General features: G+C 46.3%; 1 protein-coding gene across 3 annotated transcripts in view; it reads right to left on the bottom strand.

The window, feature by feature from the left end:
- Positions 1-13,901, bottom strand: part of LOC139641804 (3',5'-cyclic-AMP phosphodiesterase 4B-like) — a 38,005-nt gene that overhangs the window by 4,240 nt on the left and 19,864 nt on the right. For 2 of the 3 annotated variants that reach the window (XM_071516404.1, XM_071516403.1), the window contains exons 7-11: positions 11,597-11,709; positions 3,434-3,527; positions 1,312-1,535; positions 1,029-1,127; positions 450-614 (exon numbers count right to left, since the gene is read on the bottom strand). In XM_071516404.1, coding sequence (XP_071372505.1) covers positions 450-614; positions 1,029-1,127; positions 1,312-1,535; positions 3,434-3,527; positions 11,597-11,709 — 695 coding nt within the window. Of the gene's footprint in view, positions 1-449; positions 615-1,028; positions 1,128-1,311; positions 1,536-3,433; positions 3,528-11,596; positions 11,776-13,901 lie in introns of all 3 variants that reach the window. The other variant, XM_071516405.1, reaches the window with a different exon arrangement.

Genomic DNA, 13,901 nt, shown 5'->3' with positions numbered 1-13,901 from the left:
TATTTGCAGGTTTTGGAAAGCCAGATGTAAGACTTTTTTAAGATCTTTTAAATACCTTTTGTTAATGCTGATAGTAAATTTAAGACCAATTTAAAAACCAAAATGACCAAAGAAATCTGGCAAAAACCAGCCTTTCGACATTACTACTGGAAGTTCTGAAACTATAAATGGGCAGTATTAGAAAAAAAAAACTGAAAAAATTAATTGTTAAATCCAATTGTGTTTACTGGGCATACAGCAGAAGGTGAAAAAACCTCTAATAACTTAATTTAGGACATTAATTCTTTTTAAGGCTTTAAATTTAGATTATGTATTCTAAGACCTTTTCTGACTTTTCACGGACCCATGGATGCACTTTTAAATCATAGGTGCTGTTGGACAGTAAGATATGAAAAAGGCTGATAACAGAGGAACAGCAAGTTGACCAGAACAGATTCAACGACACTCACATCCAGTGCAGGGGTGGACAGGAGGATGTGTGTGGACTGGGCTACGTCGGCGGCGTGCAGGCTGTTGTGGTAGGCCACGTCCGAGTGGTAGTGGTCCTCCAGGGTCAGCATGAACGTCACAAAGGTGTCCGTTGGAATCTTGAACGTCCTCATCAGGTCTCGCTCCTGCATGCCACACACAGAGAGGAAAGGGAAAAACAAAACCTTAACAAGAGAAAGAAACTACAGAACTTCTAAATGTTGCTGTAAGCAGATTGATGATCCGGCCTTAAATTCAATTTTGACGCCAATAATTGGCAAATTGTGATTCATGTACTAGAGAGAAGGCAGAAAATTGAAAACAATCTGTGCCGCTGCCAGGATGATTCACTGTTAGAAATCAATTTAAAGTGCTTGTTTCCATCTAGCAGATGTTCTTAGGGCTGTAGTGATACTGACAGCTGAATATAACAGAGAACATACTGTACACACTGAAGTGGGCTGTGTGGTGGTGACTCACCGCCCTCTTGCCTGCTATAGCCATATGTGCATGCGTGTGTGTGTGCGTGTGTAAGCTTGCCCGCTTTTGAGGGCACTGACCTGAAAGATGGTGTACATGATGCATGTGAGCGGTCGGTTGTGGGAATGGTCTGCCACCCTGAAGATGTTCAGGCCCCATTTATTGATGTTCTCCAGGTCCTGAGAAAGAAGGGATGGACAGAGAGGACTTAAATGAAGGTTTTCAGCCAGTGTAACACCAGACACCACACCATTTTCACCATCTGTGTCTATCACTTTCCATCTTCTCCATGTCTTAATGCTAGGATGAGACAGGGGGAAGTTTCTCTCTGAACTGTCCCTTTCCCAGGTTTTATCTGCGTACCTTAGACAGCAGTTCCTCCTGGTCCGTCTTGACTCCGAAGCGATTGACGGTGCAGCTGGAGAGGCCGGGCGTGTGGCTGACCTTCCTCACCCCGCTGATCTGAGTCATCATCCCACCCTGCTGCTGCTGCTGCTGGCCGCCATGATGCCCCTGGTGGCCCTGCCTCCTCTTCCTCTCCCTGGACTTGGGAACTGGACACGGCAACTCCAACTCATTCTGCTTGTCTGGGGAAAATGTAAAGGGGGTAGGACACAAGGGAGGAGGAGAAGAAGGGAAGCAAAGGAAAGGAAAGGGGATAAAAGGAAAGGGAGTAAGAGAGTGGTTTCAAATTCTCCCAAATACAAAAGACAGACTAGACCAAGGGATGCTGGATTAGTATCCTGGCTTGTGTTGCCACTGTACTGAGTAAACAAAGTTAACTCTAACCTCTCACACTCAGGCGACACCACATTAAATCATTAGCTCCACTGACAGTTACTCAATTAGCAAAGCAATCCTTCAATTACAGTCTCCAATATTAACAATCTCATTCAGTTGACAGCAGTATGGACAAACAATTGAAAATTAGTCAATTATACTAAAACATTCATATACAGTATGTTGACAGAAATGTTCTATTGACATAATGGGTCACCAAGAACTAATGAGCTGTTATGAAATCTGAAAGTAGTTCAATGGCCCATGCATTCTGAGAAGCTGAGTGACGTCTGAGCAATAAACCATAACAATCCGTAGAAATATGGAAAGTTGGCTCATATTAGGCAGAAATGTTTAGAGGAGGGAGTAGTAAGTATGCTGGTTTATTTGGTGCAGGTGATTCCACTTCCTTTCAGACTGAGTGGGATTCTCACATGCTGTGTGCAGCTGACACTGTGTGCATGTTTGTGTGTGTGAGACTCCGTCTGTGTATGTGCACCACATACGCCGCAGTGAAAATAAATATCTCAGCTGCATTCTCTACAAGGCACAGGCACAAATGATCTCACTACACCTGACAGGTGCTAGCTGCAATGCAGATGACAACAAAAGTGCTAAGCTTCAAAGCCAAGCTGAGCCTCCTCTCCTCATGTGTTTGTCTTTTCTCCCCAAGCGCGGCAATCTCTTTCACCACGTTATTTCTAGTGTTGAGAAACATCTAATTTCTCCACCATCCCTCATTCCTCTATTTCTCAATTATCCCCTCCATCTCTGTGTTGCTCCATCCTTCCCTTTTTCCCTCTGTTCCCCTTTGGGGGTTTTTTCCCCCTTCCGAGGGGAGAAGATGGAGGCATGTTTACCAGGCAGAGCAGAACAGCGCAGTGCGCAGTTAAGCAGAGGAGAAGGCAGACAAGCTGTGGAGTCCCAGTGTCAGACCTGCTGCTAACTGTAGTCCGTACACAAGCCTGATTAGCTGGCTGGCTGGTTGAAAGGCTGGCAGACTGGCTGCCTGGCTGACCAGCGGACTGCGTTACTGGCTATAGTGGGTTGGTTGGACAGTTGAAAGGCTGTTGACTAGATAGCTGTGGGGCTGCTGACTGACTGTTTAGTTGCTGACTGAAGCGGACTGGCTGGCTGTGAGTCACAAAAGCGCCGCTAGGCTTTTAAGAGACAAGGAAACACTGCTGTCCTCCTGATGAATAATGCAGTGTCTATCTGGCCCTCATGGCTCTCTACACAGACACGCACCAACTTGCCACTCTCATGGGCGCACACAAACACTTTTCTCCCCCCACTCATTGCCGCTCTTCTCTCCGGAGTGAAGTCTTCCCTAAGTACAGCCCCCTTTCCTCCCTCCACCTTTCTCTGCAGTGAGAGCGAGGGGACTCTCTCTGTCTCTCCCTCCCTCTCTTCCAGACCAGATCAGGCTGGTTTGAGAGCAGTGGTGCAGACCAACTACGAGGTTCTCCACTACTCAGCACATGCTTAAGGAACCTCATGACCTTGGCACACAGGCTATGGCATTCCCCGGAGGACGTTGGCTTGTTTAAGTCTCACATTGTACTGATGCATGTCGCATAGTGTGACTTATGTGTACAATTTTTTGGTACAATGCATGCTTCAATCTGTGTGTAAGTGGTTGTGCGTGTCTGTGTGCATGCATGCATATTCGTGTGTGTGTGTGTGTGTGTGTGTGTATGCTCACCTAGGAAGGTGTTGGAGATGTATTCTGACACTTGGTTGCCAGAGCGACTCATCTCTGACAGGTGGCTCAGCTCCCGGTTCAGCATCCTCTTGAACTGGAGTCATAGAAAAAAAAGAGAAAAAAACACATAAGATTAAGTGGACGCATAATAAAAATACTTCTAGAAAACACACAGGGAGAATCACATTCATTATGTCCGGCATTTTGTGGCCGTTTCCGAGCAGAGGAATAAAGTGTTTCCTGTTATTTTCCATTGGAATATGTCCCATGGGAGCTGGGCCTCTGTTTTTTTAGACACCATATAAGGACTGTGTTTATGTTTTCTGGGTCCTGGTTCGAGTTAGTCGCTAAGCTTGACCGTTTAGCATTTCAGCATAAACAAACAAGACGCATTATCATGTTTATGTTCAATTTTTCCAGCAAAAACAAAATGCGGTAGATTTTTCTCGGCACACACAACCACTCAGCTAGCGTTGGATATTGCATGATGACAGAATTAGGCTAATCTGCTCAGAGGCATGCAGATATGTAACTGAAACACAACAACATCTCTGTGGGTAATCTGAGACATTTGAGCATCTACAATGCATACTGCAAGACATGAGCATAACTGTACACAAACGAACACACACGCGCACACACACAAACACACACACACACACACACACACAGAGTCCCTTCCAATCCAGCTCTCCATTGGGACACACCTTGATGTATCCCCAGGAGACAGAGAGCAGGTAGTTGGCCTCAGGCATGGTGCTGAGCTGTGCTGTGCCCCTGGCGCTCCCCAGCAGAAGCCCTGTACGCTCCTCTCTGAGTGGACCCCCAAGGCTGAGCTCAAACCTGCAGCCCGAAGCTCAAGGCGCCAGCAAATCGCTGGCTTCCGACGCTCGACTACGGTTTGAAAAACACAAAGAAGCCCCAGCTGAACTCTCTAGAGAGGGGCTGCGACAGACCCCCGCATCCCCGGCCACCTCCTCATCCCTGGTGTCGTCCGCCCCCCCCGGCCGCTTTTTTCCAGGACGCGCTCGCAAACCAGCAGCTAGAGAGTGCTGGAATCCCCCTCTCCCGGCTCTGATCAATATTTCCCCTTTCTGTCTTTTTGTCTCTGCGTCTCTCTTCCTTGCTGCCTCTCTCTCTAAAACCTCCCTCTCTCCTCCTGCCGCTGGAATCCGGTGACACGAGGAGGAGATCCAGCGGTCTCCTGCCCGGTCTGAGCGAGGCAGAAGAGGAAAGGCGGGCTCCAAGAGAGGGAGGAAAGGAAAGGGGAAGGAAAGGAGGGGACGGAAGGAGGCGGGGTGGGGGGGCTTCCAGCCGTAGAGTCCCCTGTGGCAGACAGGCTGGTGGAGTCTCTCTCTCTCTCTCTCTCTCTGTCTGTCTCTCTCTCTCTGCTTCCCTCCCTCGCTAAACACTAAGCCATGCACACCACTGCAGAAAACAGGAGCTTGGAGAATCCCCCCCCCCCATCTCTCTCTCTCTCTTTCTCTCTCTCTCTTCCCTCCCTCCCTTCTCGATTCTCTCCCCCTGCTCAGTAATGCAGAACAGATCCAACGCATACTGCGCAATGTGAGGCTTCAAAGCACATCACATGGGCGACAAGACACAGGGCATTAATTGGCTAGTTTGGCTTTGAGTGTTCTTTTTGCATCAGAATAGTACACTAAGCTGCAAGTCCTTCAGGGTAACGCTGTGTTTCGAAACACCTTGTTGTCGATATCAGCGTACTGTGTCTATTATATATTTTCAGTAAAACAGCGTGTACTTTTTTTGCCTCACTGCAGCAAGCCGTCTGTAGAGGGGAAGACACAAATGGAGATGAGGTAGATGTGTGAGAGAGAGAGAGAGAGAGAGAGAGAGATCTCAGTCTATAGCCCACCAGCGTACCACCAATTGCACGACAACCTGAACGCCATGGCAACAGAGTCACGTGGCCCACTCAGTCGTTCTCACGGTGGTCCCCCCTCTAAACACATCACATCACGCCACATACTCACACACACACACACACACACACACACACAAGCATGTACCACAGACTCAGAAAGAGAGAGATGCTGTAGATAGAGGCACAGCTAGGCTACACACACACACTGCAAAAAAACACACACACACACACACACAGTAGTTTAGCACACACTTCCTGAGTTAGGAGCTTCTGACCAACACTGCTGATATCAATTATCAAAATGGCCTTTCTTATCGAGAAACGCGCAACCACAGCGTGACTTTATCCTATTTCTAATACTCAACACACTGGAATAATGGTGCAGACAAACACTTTTCCTGACAATTTGAGTTTTCCTTTTAATCTTTTTGCCTCTTCTTGACATCCCGAATGAGCAAAATTACCATAATATGGCATATGAAAAGAATTTTCAACCATAATTGTGCCTTTTTGCAAGCTTTTTTTTTAATCCTTTTAATTCTCACAATGGGGCCTTTTTTCTTCTTACTGAAGCAGGCACTCTCTGGCCTCCACAACTGTCTAATAGCTGTCAAGTAGACAGCGAACTTCTACTTGACTGTGAAACTTGAACGGCACTCTCAAAGCTTTGGCTGCACTCGAAACCCCCACAAATCTAACTGCCAGAGACAGTCCATAAAAATCAAAGAAAGCTCGTAAAGAAAAAAAAAAGAACTGAGCTTGGAATCAGGCGGCTTTATTCCATTCAAAGGGACTTGTAATTCATTCTTTAAAGCAGGGGAACGGCGTGTATTGTGTGACCTCTAGGAAATGAATCAGACAGAGCCACATGTCGCTCTGTGTTTCCCCCCCGGGTCATACAGTTCGGCTCAGACGCACGGCATATGCTCCAGCATGATGACAGGTCCATGAGTGTGCTCAGAAGGGTAGATTACTCAACGCATGGCGTCAACCCATACATCCTGTTATGTTAGCCAAGAGCGCTCACATTCAGAACAAGCCCTTTTCTTAGGTAATCTAGTTCCACATAATATAGCGAAAAAGCTTGTGGGTCATTCTCGGAAGAAGATGAGCCACGGCCCCAAAAGAAAGTTTGCATATTCAAAACAGATGGCGATAAGATACTGTGTGGAGAGAGGTGCGTGCTGTGGATGCTGCTCTGTCTTTGTGCAGTACGGCTCAAAATGACACCCTGATGTCTTAGGGTGAAAGCCAGAACACAATTTACCAGTGATCATGTTGTGATCAATTGAAGTCAATTGAAGACTCAAAAAGTGAAATAATTTTCTTTCTAGCCAAATATCTGCACAGTGCAAGCTTTCTCTTACTGACCCTAACCCTAAAACAACCAAGCCAATATGAGACACACAATTCCCAATGTAATTCATGAAAAACACAAACTAAATACAATATTTGCACTTCATCTATGTACCTTCTTAGATAAATTATTTTACCTAGGATAAAATCAATTCAATCAACCACAATCTCCATATGGCAGATTACACTAATTTACAGCACAAAACACAGTCGCTCCAAATCCAACTCACCAGTTTCCAACTTGTAGGCATCCCAAAGTTTTTCTTACTCTTTTCAGAACAGCATAGTCCCATTGTCACTCAAGCAAAGCCAAAACACTGTAGGTAAAGAAAGCCTGTAAAGTTCCAAGAGAGAAAACAGCCCGGTTCAGTGTGTCTGAGACTGTGCCTGCCTCCTCTGTGCACTCTCTTCTCTGATGTGGCGTCAGACAGGAAACGTATAGCGATAAAGCTGACTTGACTGACCGGCCTCCACAGTCTATCTGAGATCGATGGCTCCTCCCTCCCTCGCAGGCCCGAGCATGTGTCCCCACCTACTTCCCTTTGCTCCTTCGCTTATAGACTCACTCGCTGAGGTCATTTACTGGTAGACATCCAGCTGCCTAGCATGGCCTCGGGCAACAAACAACAAACATACCTGAGCACTTGGTAAAGTCCCAGATTACAACTTCAGCAAACAGTCATGCTGACGTAAATTAAAAAATGATATGGATGTATTACTAAAGGACTAATCTTTAAGCACTGGCCCAGTTCTTACAGCTCCTTTGACCTTAGATGAAACAGAAAGAGATGGAGAGATAGAAATGGGCCTGATTGCACAGTTTTACTAACATTTTGCAATAACATGCAAGCTGACAAAGCCCAGGCTGAGCCAATGTTTACAGTGTCAACACGCCTAAGGACTTTTCACCATTTAGTTACACTAGAAATACACATTTCCTAGACAGAGTATGCAGAAAAAGTGTTACAGTCAAAACAAGATTCATATTAACCTTCCTCTTTATGCTTTATTTCCATGATAAATGGCAGCTTATAGATGTAAAACATATTTTATTTACAATTAGGCACTATAATCACTACTGCAGCTCGTCTCATCTCATCCCCTCACCGCCCCTCCAGTCAAACGGAATCACCACACTAAAATTTAACGTCCATTACCCTTGCTAGAGCTACTGACCCGCCGCTACATCTGTTTCAATAATTTTGTCATTTTTTCCCCTCCGAAAGACGGCGGCGCTTCAAAGCCGAAGTGACCACACGTGAGTTAAAGTTTCCTACTGGCTTGCGCTCTGCTCGGGGGCTCGCTCGCACGCTAACCCGCAAAGCGCCGCTCCTGCTAACTGGATTCAGATGGCAGTGTTTGTCCAAGGCCGTCACCAACGTCAGAATGGAAGTGTGGCTGGGGCTAATGATAGTGATGGGGCAGGGGAGCAGCTCCCCGCTCTGAGGTCACAGCGACTAGGCTGGCCGGCGGTCGGCAGGGTGTGTGGTCCCCCCGAACCCCCGGATACACCTGTGCCCTTGGAAAACGAAAGCGGAGACACCCTCGGTTTGGTCATAGGTGGACCGACGTTCTCTATTACATCCTCTCCACGCATGAGCGGTAATGGCGGTCATTAACTTTTGGGTTCAGAAGAGGAGCGGGCGCCTTGTCAGGTATCACGTCATGTTAACGCTGGAGCAGGAGCAGAGGCCTGCAGATGCTGCACACGCACAGCCTAGATTTGTGGTTCTCAACGTGGGGTCCGGGGACCACCGGGGGTCCTTGAGGGTGTTCCAGAGGGTCCCCAGCAAATTGATGAATCGTTATTTCACACAATTAGAGAATGTAGAAGAATGACTACTTTGATCATAGTTTCACTGTTATCTCTCTACCTACAGCACAGATAATTGTGGAATTCTGGACAAAATTCTGGGTTCGTGGCCCTAATATTGACTAAATTTGGGGTCCTTGGTTGAGAATCACTGGCCTAGATGATTAACAGTGTCACTGGTGCAAGAATGAAAATGATGTATGATGCCAATTTTGCAATGACTGTGTACATGGGTCCCTGCACAACTGCACAACAATTGAACACATTGGCAAATCTAAATTGTGACATCTTAATCTCTTGACCTCCACTCTTTCCGCGCTTATTCCTGAAAATACAGAATTGGTCAATCATAAAACTAGTGGCATTGGGCCATGTATATGGGAGGAATATGACTCACAGCTAACAATGTGCCATGTAGCCTGCCTGACCAAGTGACTGTGATGTTGTGTGCCTGCAGGGCCTCGGCCTCATTGTCTTGAGAGTCCCAGTGACGCGGTTGACTGTAAAGACTCAACCTGGCTGCCTAGCCCAAGAGCTGCCTATTGTCGTCTGGTGACCAGGGAGCAGAGAAGCAGGAGAGGGGGGCGGCGGGGGGAGGGGGTCACAGGAAATAAAGAGACAGGAAACCGGTGTCACGGTCACAGTCACCCGTCACAGTCTGACTCCCCTCCTCCTCTCCTCCATTCCTCCCCCAGACCGCAGCACCGCTGTATCGCCACTGTGTGTGTGTAGACTACTGGAAGGAAGCGGACAACACCAGCCTGGGAGTTTATATTCTGACGCCGCCATACTGTCTCCTCTGTCTGCGTTGGGGTTGAGTAATACTGTATATAGCGACAGGGGGATGAGGTCTGCACAAATGACAAGGTGTTGTAAACCAGCAAGGTTAAACATTTATGTGCATCAACGGAAAGGGAAGTAATCCGTTTTTCTAGTTCAGTAGTACTGCGGTGTGTTCATTCACTTTCGATTCAACCAATTCAGGAAGTGGATTTTCATAAAAAATCTATAAAAAAACTTATTTTTTTTGGGTAAAATATTCCACTTATCCAATCTTTAATGCCAGTTGTTGAGAATGGATGCCCTATCATTTGGTACAGTGAATTTAAGTTTCAAAATACATTGTGAATTAGTACACAAAAGATAATATATTATTTATATATTAGTTTTTCTTGTCATACATTTTTTAGAACATTAAAATTGTTTAAAGAAAAGTGATTTTGAAATCAAAATAGATGTCAGTATGCAGGATTTACTGAGTTTGAGTATGATGAAAGGTTTTCACCAACATTACGTATATTAAGAATTAAACGTTCAGCTCTAGACTCTAGTCCACCAAATACTGTACTAGAGGTTTTCACGGTGTAAAGGGTAACCTTTAAGCCAGGCTGAACTTTCCTCTAATGACTCCTCTTCTTCACTGTTAATTTTAAACCACAGTCAGGCCAAAGTGGTGTCTGTTAGTTAAACATGACCTTTTATAATGATGTCACTGGAAAAAGTGGGATCCATGTCCTACTAAGCTCAACACTGCAACAGTGCCACCATCCACACCACACAAACAGAAATGCTAAATGTACTTGAAATGCATGCAGTGTGAATCATTCTGCATGCGTTACTCTGATAGCACTGCTTTCTCTAACATGCTCTGTGTCTGGTGAGGTCATTTGAATGTGGTAAGAAAATTAAAAGAGAACAACGCCTTCCATGGAATACAGGCAGTAATCTTATTCAAAGATAACAGGAACTTGGTGGTGATCTATGCAAAACAAGGATTGCTCATACATTTTACAGGAGATCCATAAAATGTTGGTGCCAGCTCGCTACCAAAGAGCGGCTGTTGCTTTGCAAGTGCGTCAATGTGGCAAAAAAGCTATTTACATTTTGCATACACCCTGCAGAGTGACAACTACTGCAACAAAGACCAATTGTACAGTCGTGCACAAGCCAATAAAGTTATCATCAGATGTCCAGTCCAGTCTCAATATGTTTGTGTTCTTCTGATTACAGAGCAACACCTACTGTGACAATAGTATCCACCCAACAAACCTAATGACTTCTATCCACTATCATAAATCAAAATTAGACTTGAGATTAAACTTGTGATACCCATTAATTAAGTGAGGGGTCTTTGATGTCAGACGTGGCTAATTGTGGGTTGAGACATGACATTGTATAGTGGTGGTGTGATGTGGTGGTGGCGGTTCCTGGGTGGTCTTATGGTCATCTGGACCTCAGTGGGTAGAGCATGGCATTGACACAGCTAACATTAACAGTGTGACTGGCACTGTAAGGCACTAGGAATACAGGCATCAATCATTATAAAGCACAGCATAATATCACTGTTGTCGTGTGAAATGTTTCATGTTTTCACTACACAATGAAAGGACTTCATGCTTCTCCACGGGCTAAGAAAATTCTCTGATCTCTTAGGCTGATGAAAGCCATTCAAAACCCACTGGATAAACTCAAACATTCATGGCGGTCAAGCTGAAAATTAGGCTGTTTTTCTTTGACCTTTTGGAGATTCAAGGTTTTCATCAGTTATATATTATCCTATGAAATCCTCAATTCCTTGTCCTGCCCAAAAAACATTTTTCTGCATGTATTATTTTTTATACCAAGTACTCCTTTATTATAGATCATACATGAATATTATGGGGACAAAGGATTTATTTTGAATTATTCTGCTGCCTGTGCATTGTTGTTTTGACACTTTATTATTAGCTGAGACAGAGGTTAAAGCTTATTTTATTGTTTGCAATCAAACTCTAGTTAGAAGTATCAGAAAAATGTCTAAAATATGAGGGTAAAATGTTTTCGATTTGAGAATGAGGGGAAATGTATCTTGCATATCAAGCAGCCCAAATGCACATCCACCATACATCAACTAACAGCAGCAACTTAACCCCCCCCCCCCCCACACACACACACACACACACACACACACACACACATCCCTCCACTAAATTTGCTCATGCAGACGGTGGATAGACTTAAACTATTTCCAGGCTCAGGTAATGTTATCACAAATGCTTCCCACAGATGACCATTTTGTTTGTCCATACATATACAGTATATATACAGTATATAAGGTAAATGCTCGTACCTTGTTGGAGGCCATGTCGCTGACGGAGCGGTAGGTCTGGATGGTCTCCAGCTGGTCCAGACACCAGTCCAGCTCCTCCATGGTCTCCATAGCCAGCTTCTGGTAGGACTCATCTGCCAACAGACACATGGACACGTACTCAGGACCCAGAGGAGCCATATCCACGGCAGAGCCCCCCGGCACCATGAGCGGGGGTCCCAGGGTCACAGAGGGTTGCCCCACGGGACGTCCCGGGGACGAGGAGGAAGAGGAGGAGGTGTGCACACACAGCTCCTTCATCCTGTTCCGCTCCACCACTTCAGAAAGTTCAGGCGAGTCGTCCTCTCAGACAGACCGAGGCTAGAGTTACCGTTTGCTGTCTCTCTCTCTGTAGCTCCTTCTCTCCGTTGTCAATACCCCTTCTTTCCCTCACTCTCGTGCTCGCTGCATGCCCCCTCCCATTCTGTCTCAATCCCCCACCCTGTCTCTCTCTCTCTCTCTCTCTGTAGCTCTCTCTTCCCCCTTTCACTCCCGCTCTCTTGCCCCAACTCTGCCGTGCGAACTAGGCGGTCTGCTGCCTCCTGCTGTTGATGTGCCAGTGAGCCCCCTCTCATCCAAACACACACACACACACACACACTTCTCACATGAGGTTTTCACCCCTAAGCAGCAAACAAGCAGCAGGGCAACAGAAGATCCTGAAATATGGAGCAGGTTGATGCATCACTATGATATCTAATATAACAGGACTACGGGGACAAGAAGAACTGAGGGAGAGAGAAGGAGGTCTAGAAAGGGAAAAAGACAACTTCCCAAACTTCAAACCCTCTGATGTTCCCCAGTAACGGCTTCCTTTTTGAAACATGCAGACCACTTCAAGGCCGAGCTGCAACGGCAACTCAGCCTGCACCGCCACGCTAGACCGAACTGGCTCTCTCCTCTCTGAACCTCTCCGAGGGAGAAAAAAATTATATCAAACACCAAACTCTGTGTTTGCACAAGCAACACGAGAGGCAAACTTTGACTCCCTGAATTGGGGGGAGTCCAGACCAGGGTCTGACTGCGTGCCAAAGAAACCAAAGCGCTTCCTCTTTGGCCCTGAACTCGCACAAAACACGGAGCGGAATAGATGAATGATGGAGTGACTGCCAGAGACAATCGGAGCTGTCATTCGGCGAAACAACCGTGTTGCTGGGAGTTATGACCCCGCGTGTGGAAGGCACGCAAGGTCTAGAAGCAGTGTGGTGATTTATAAGGGATTTGAGATGATAAACCAAAAAGGAAGCAAATTACAGATACAGCCCCAGTACAGTATGCAGACGTAAAGCAGGGAGACTATATGTTGATTCAACTAATTTTTGCCAGGAGGGCGCTAACACCAAACGCATCTGGACCTCCCCACCTTCCTTTTTTCTGTGGAAAACACTGATCTCTACTTCATAGGGCTTCACACATGGAAGAGATTTACCCCATATGCTTAGCACAACAGGACAGCCAGCGTGCTGCTCCCCAATTTACGTCAATATAGTGGATCAAAGCACTTCAAAGCGCAGTGACGGCATACAGGCTCTGAACCACTGGCGTTTAACAAAGAACTCAAACGAAATCACATGCGGTGTACTGTGCAGTTGAGTCTCTCTTCTCGCTAATGAAAGGTGTCAGCACAACGTGATGACAGCGACTCTCCTAAATCACAAAGGAGAGACATGTTGCGACTGTATAGGTTTAACTACGTTGTTGGACGTCACGCCGTATGTCTACAGCACTGTTTCAGAAACTATAGGTTGGAACCCAGAGTGTCGCGGGCTTCTATCCACTGGGTCTTCATGTCAAAAGAGCAGAATTAACAGAATTCCCTTAACTTGAGTCCCAGGTTGGAGAATTTGGCTACAATATATCATTGGCCCCTAAGCCTCATAACCCAAATTATTCACAGGAACCGTTGGCATCCCATCCATGTTAAAGTCAGTGACACGGAGCAGAAAGTACGACATCAAAGCGGCGCGCTCACAAGGCGGCGGCCTGTTGAAAACCAGGCACACACCAGCATGCGGCTGCCTTGAGCCATAGGGGTAGAGGAGACCGTGCCAAGAAGGTGCGACCACATCCTGCCCCCGTTCCCTCCGATGAGGATATATGGAGACATTAGACGTTTTCACGGGGCAGTCCCGACAACATCAAAGGCTCCATCGTCCGCACCGCCTGTATGACTGGGATTCAGTTCATTTTGAAGCGGGCGGCGATTTCGTATACAGACGGAGTCCAGAATTTGATGGCAGGGCCAGACCGAGACGGACTCTCTGAGCCTAAGCCTAAGCCTTTACTG

Source organism: Centroberyx affinis, unplaced genomic scaffold (assembly GCF_046629955.1).
Source record: "Centroberyx affinis isolate AG114_WGS23_722 - 3 ecotype Tasmania unplaced genomic scaffold, CSIRO-AGI_Caff_v1 ptg000400l_1, whole genome shotgun sequence".
Taxonomy (NCBI): Eukaryota; Metazoa; Chordata; class Actinopteri; order Beryciformes; family Berycidae; genus Centroberyx; species Centroberyx affinis.
The sequence above is the reverse complement of the archived record's forward strand: the minus strand, read 5'-3'. Positions and strand labels throughout refer to the sequence as shown.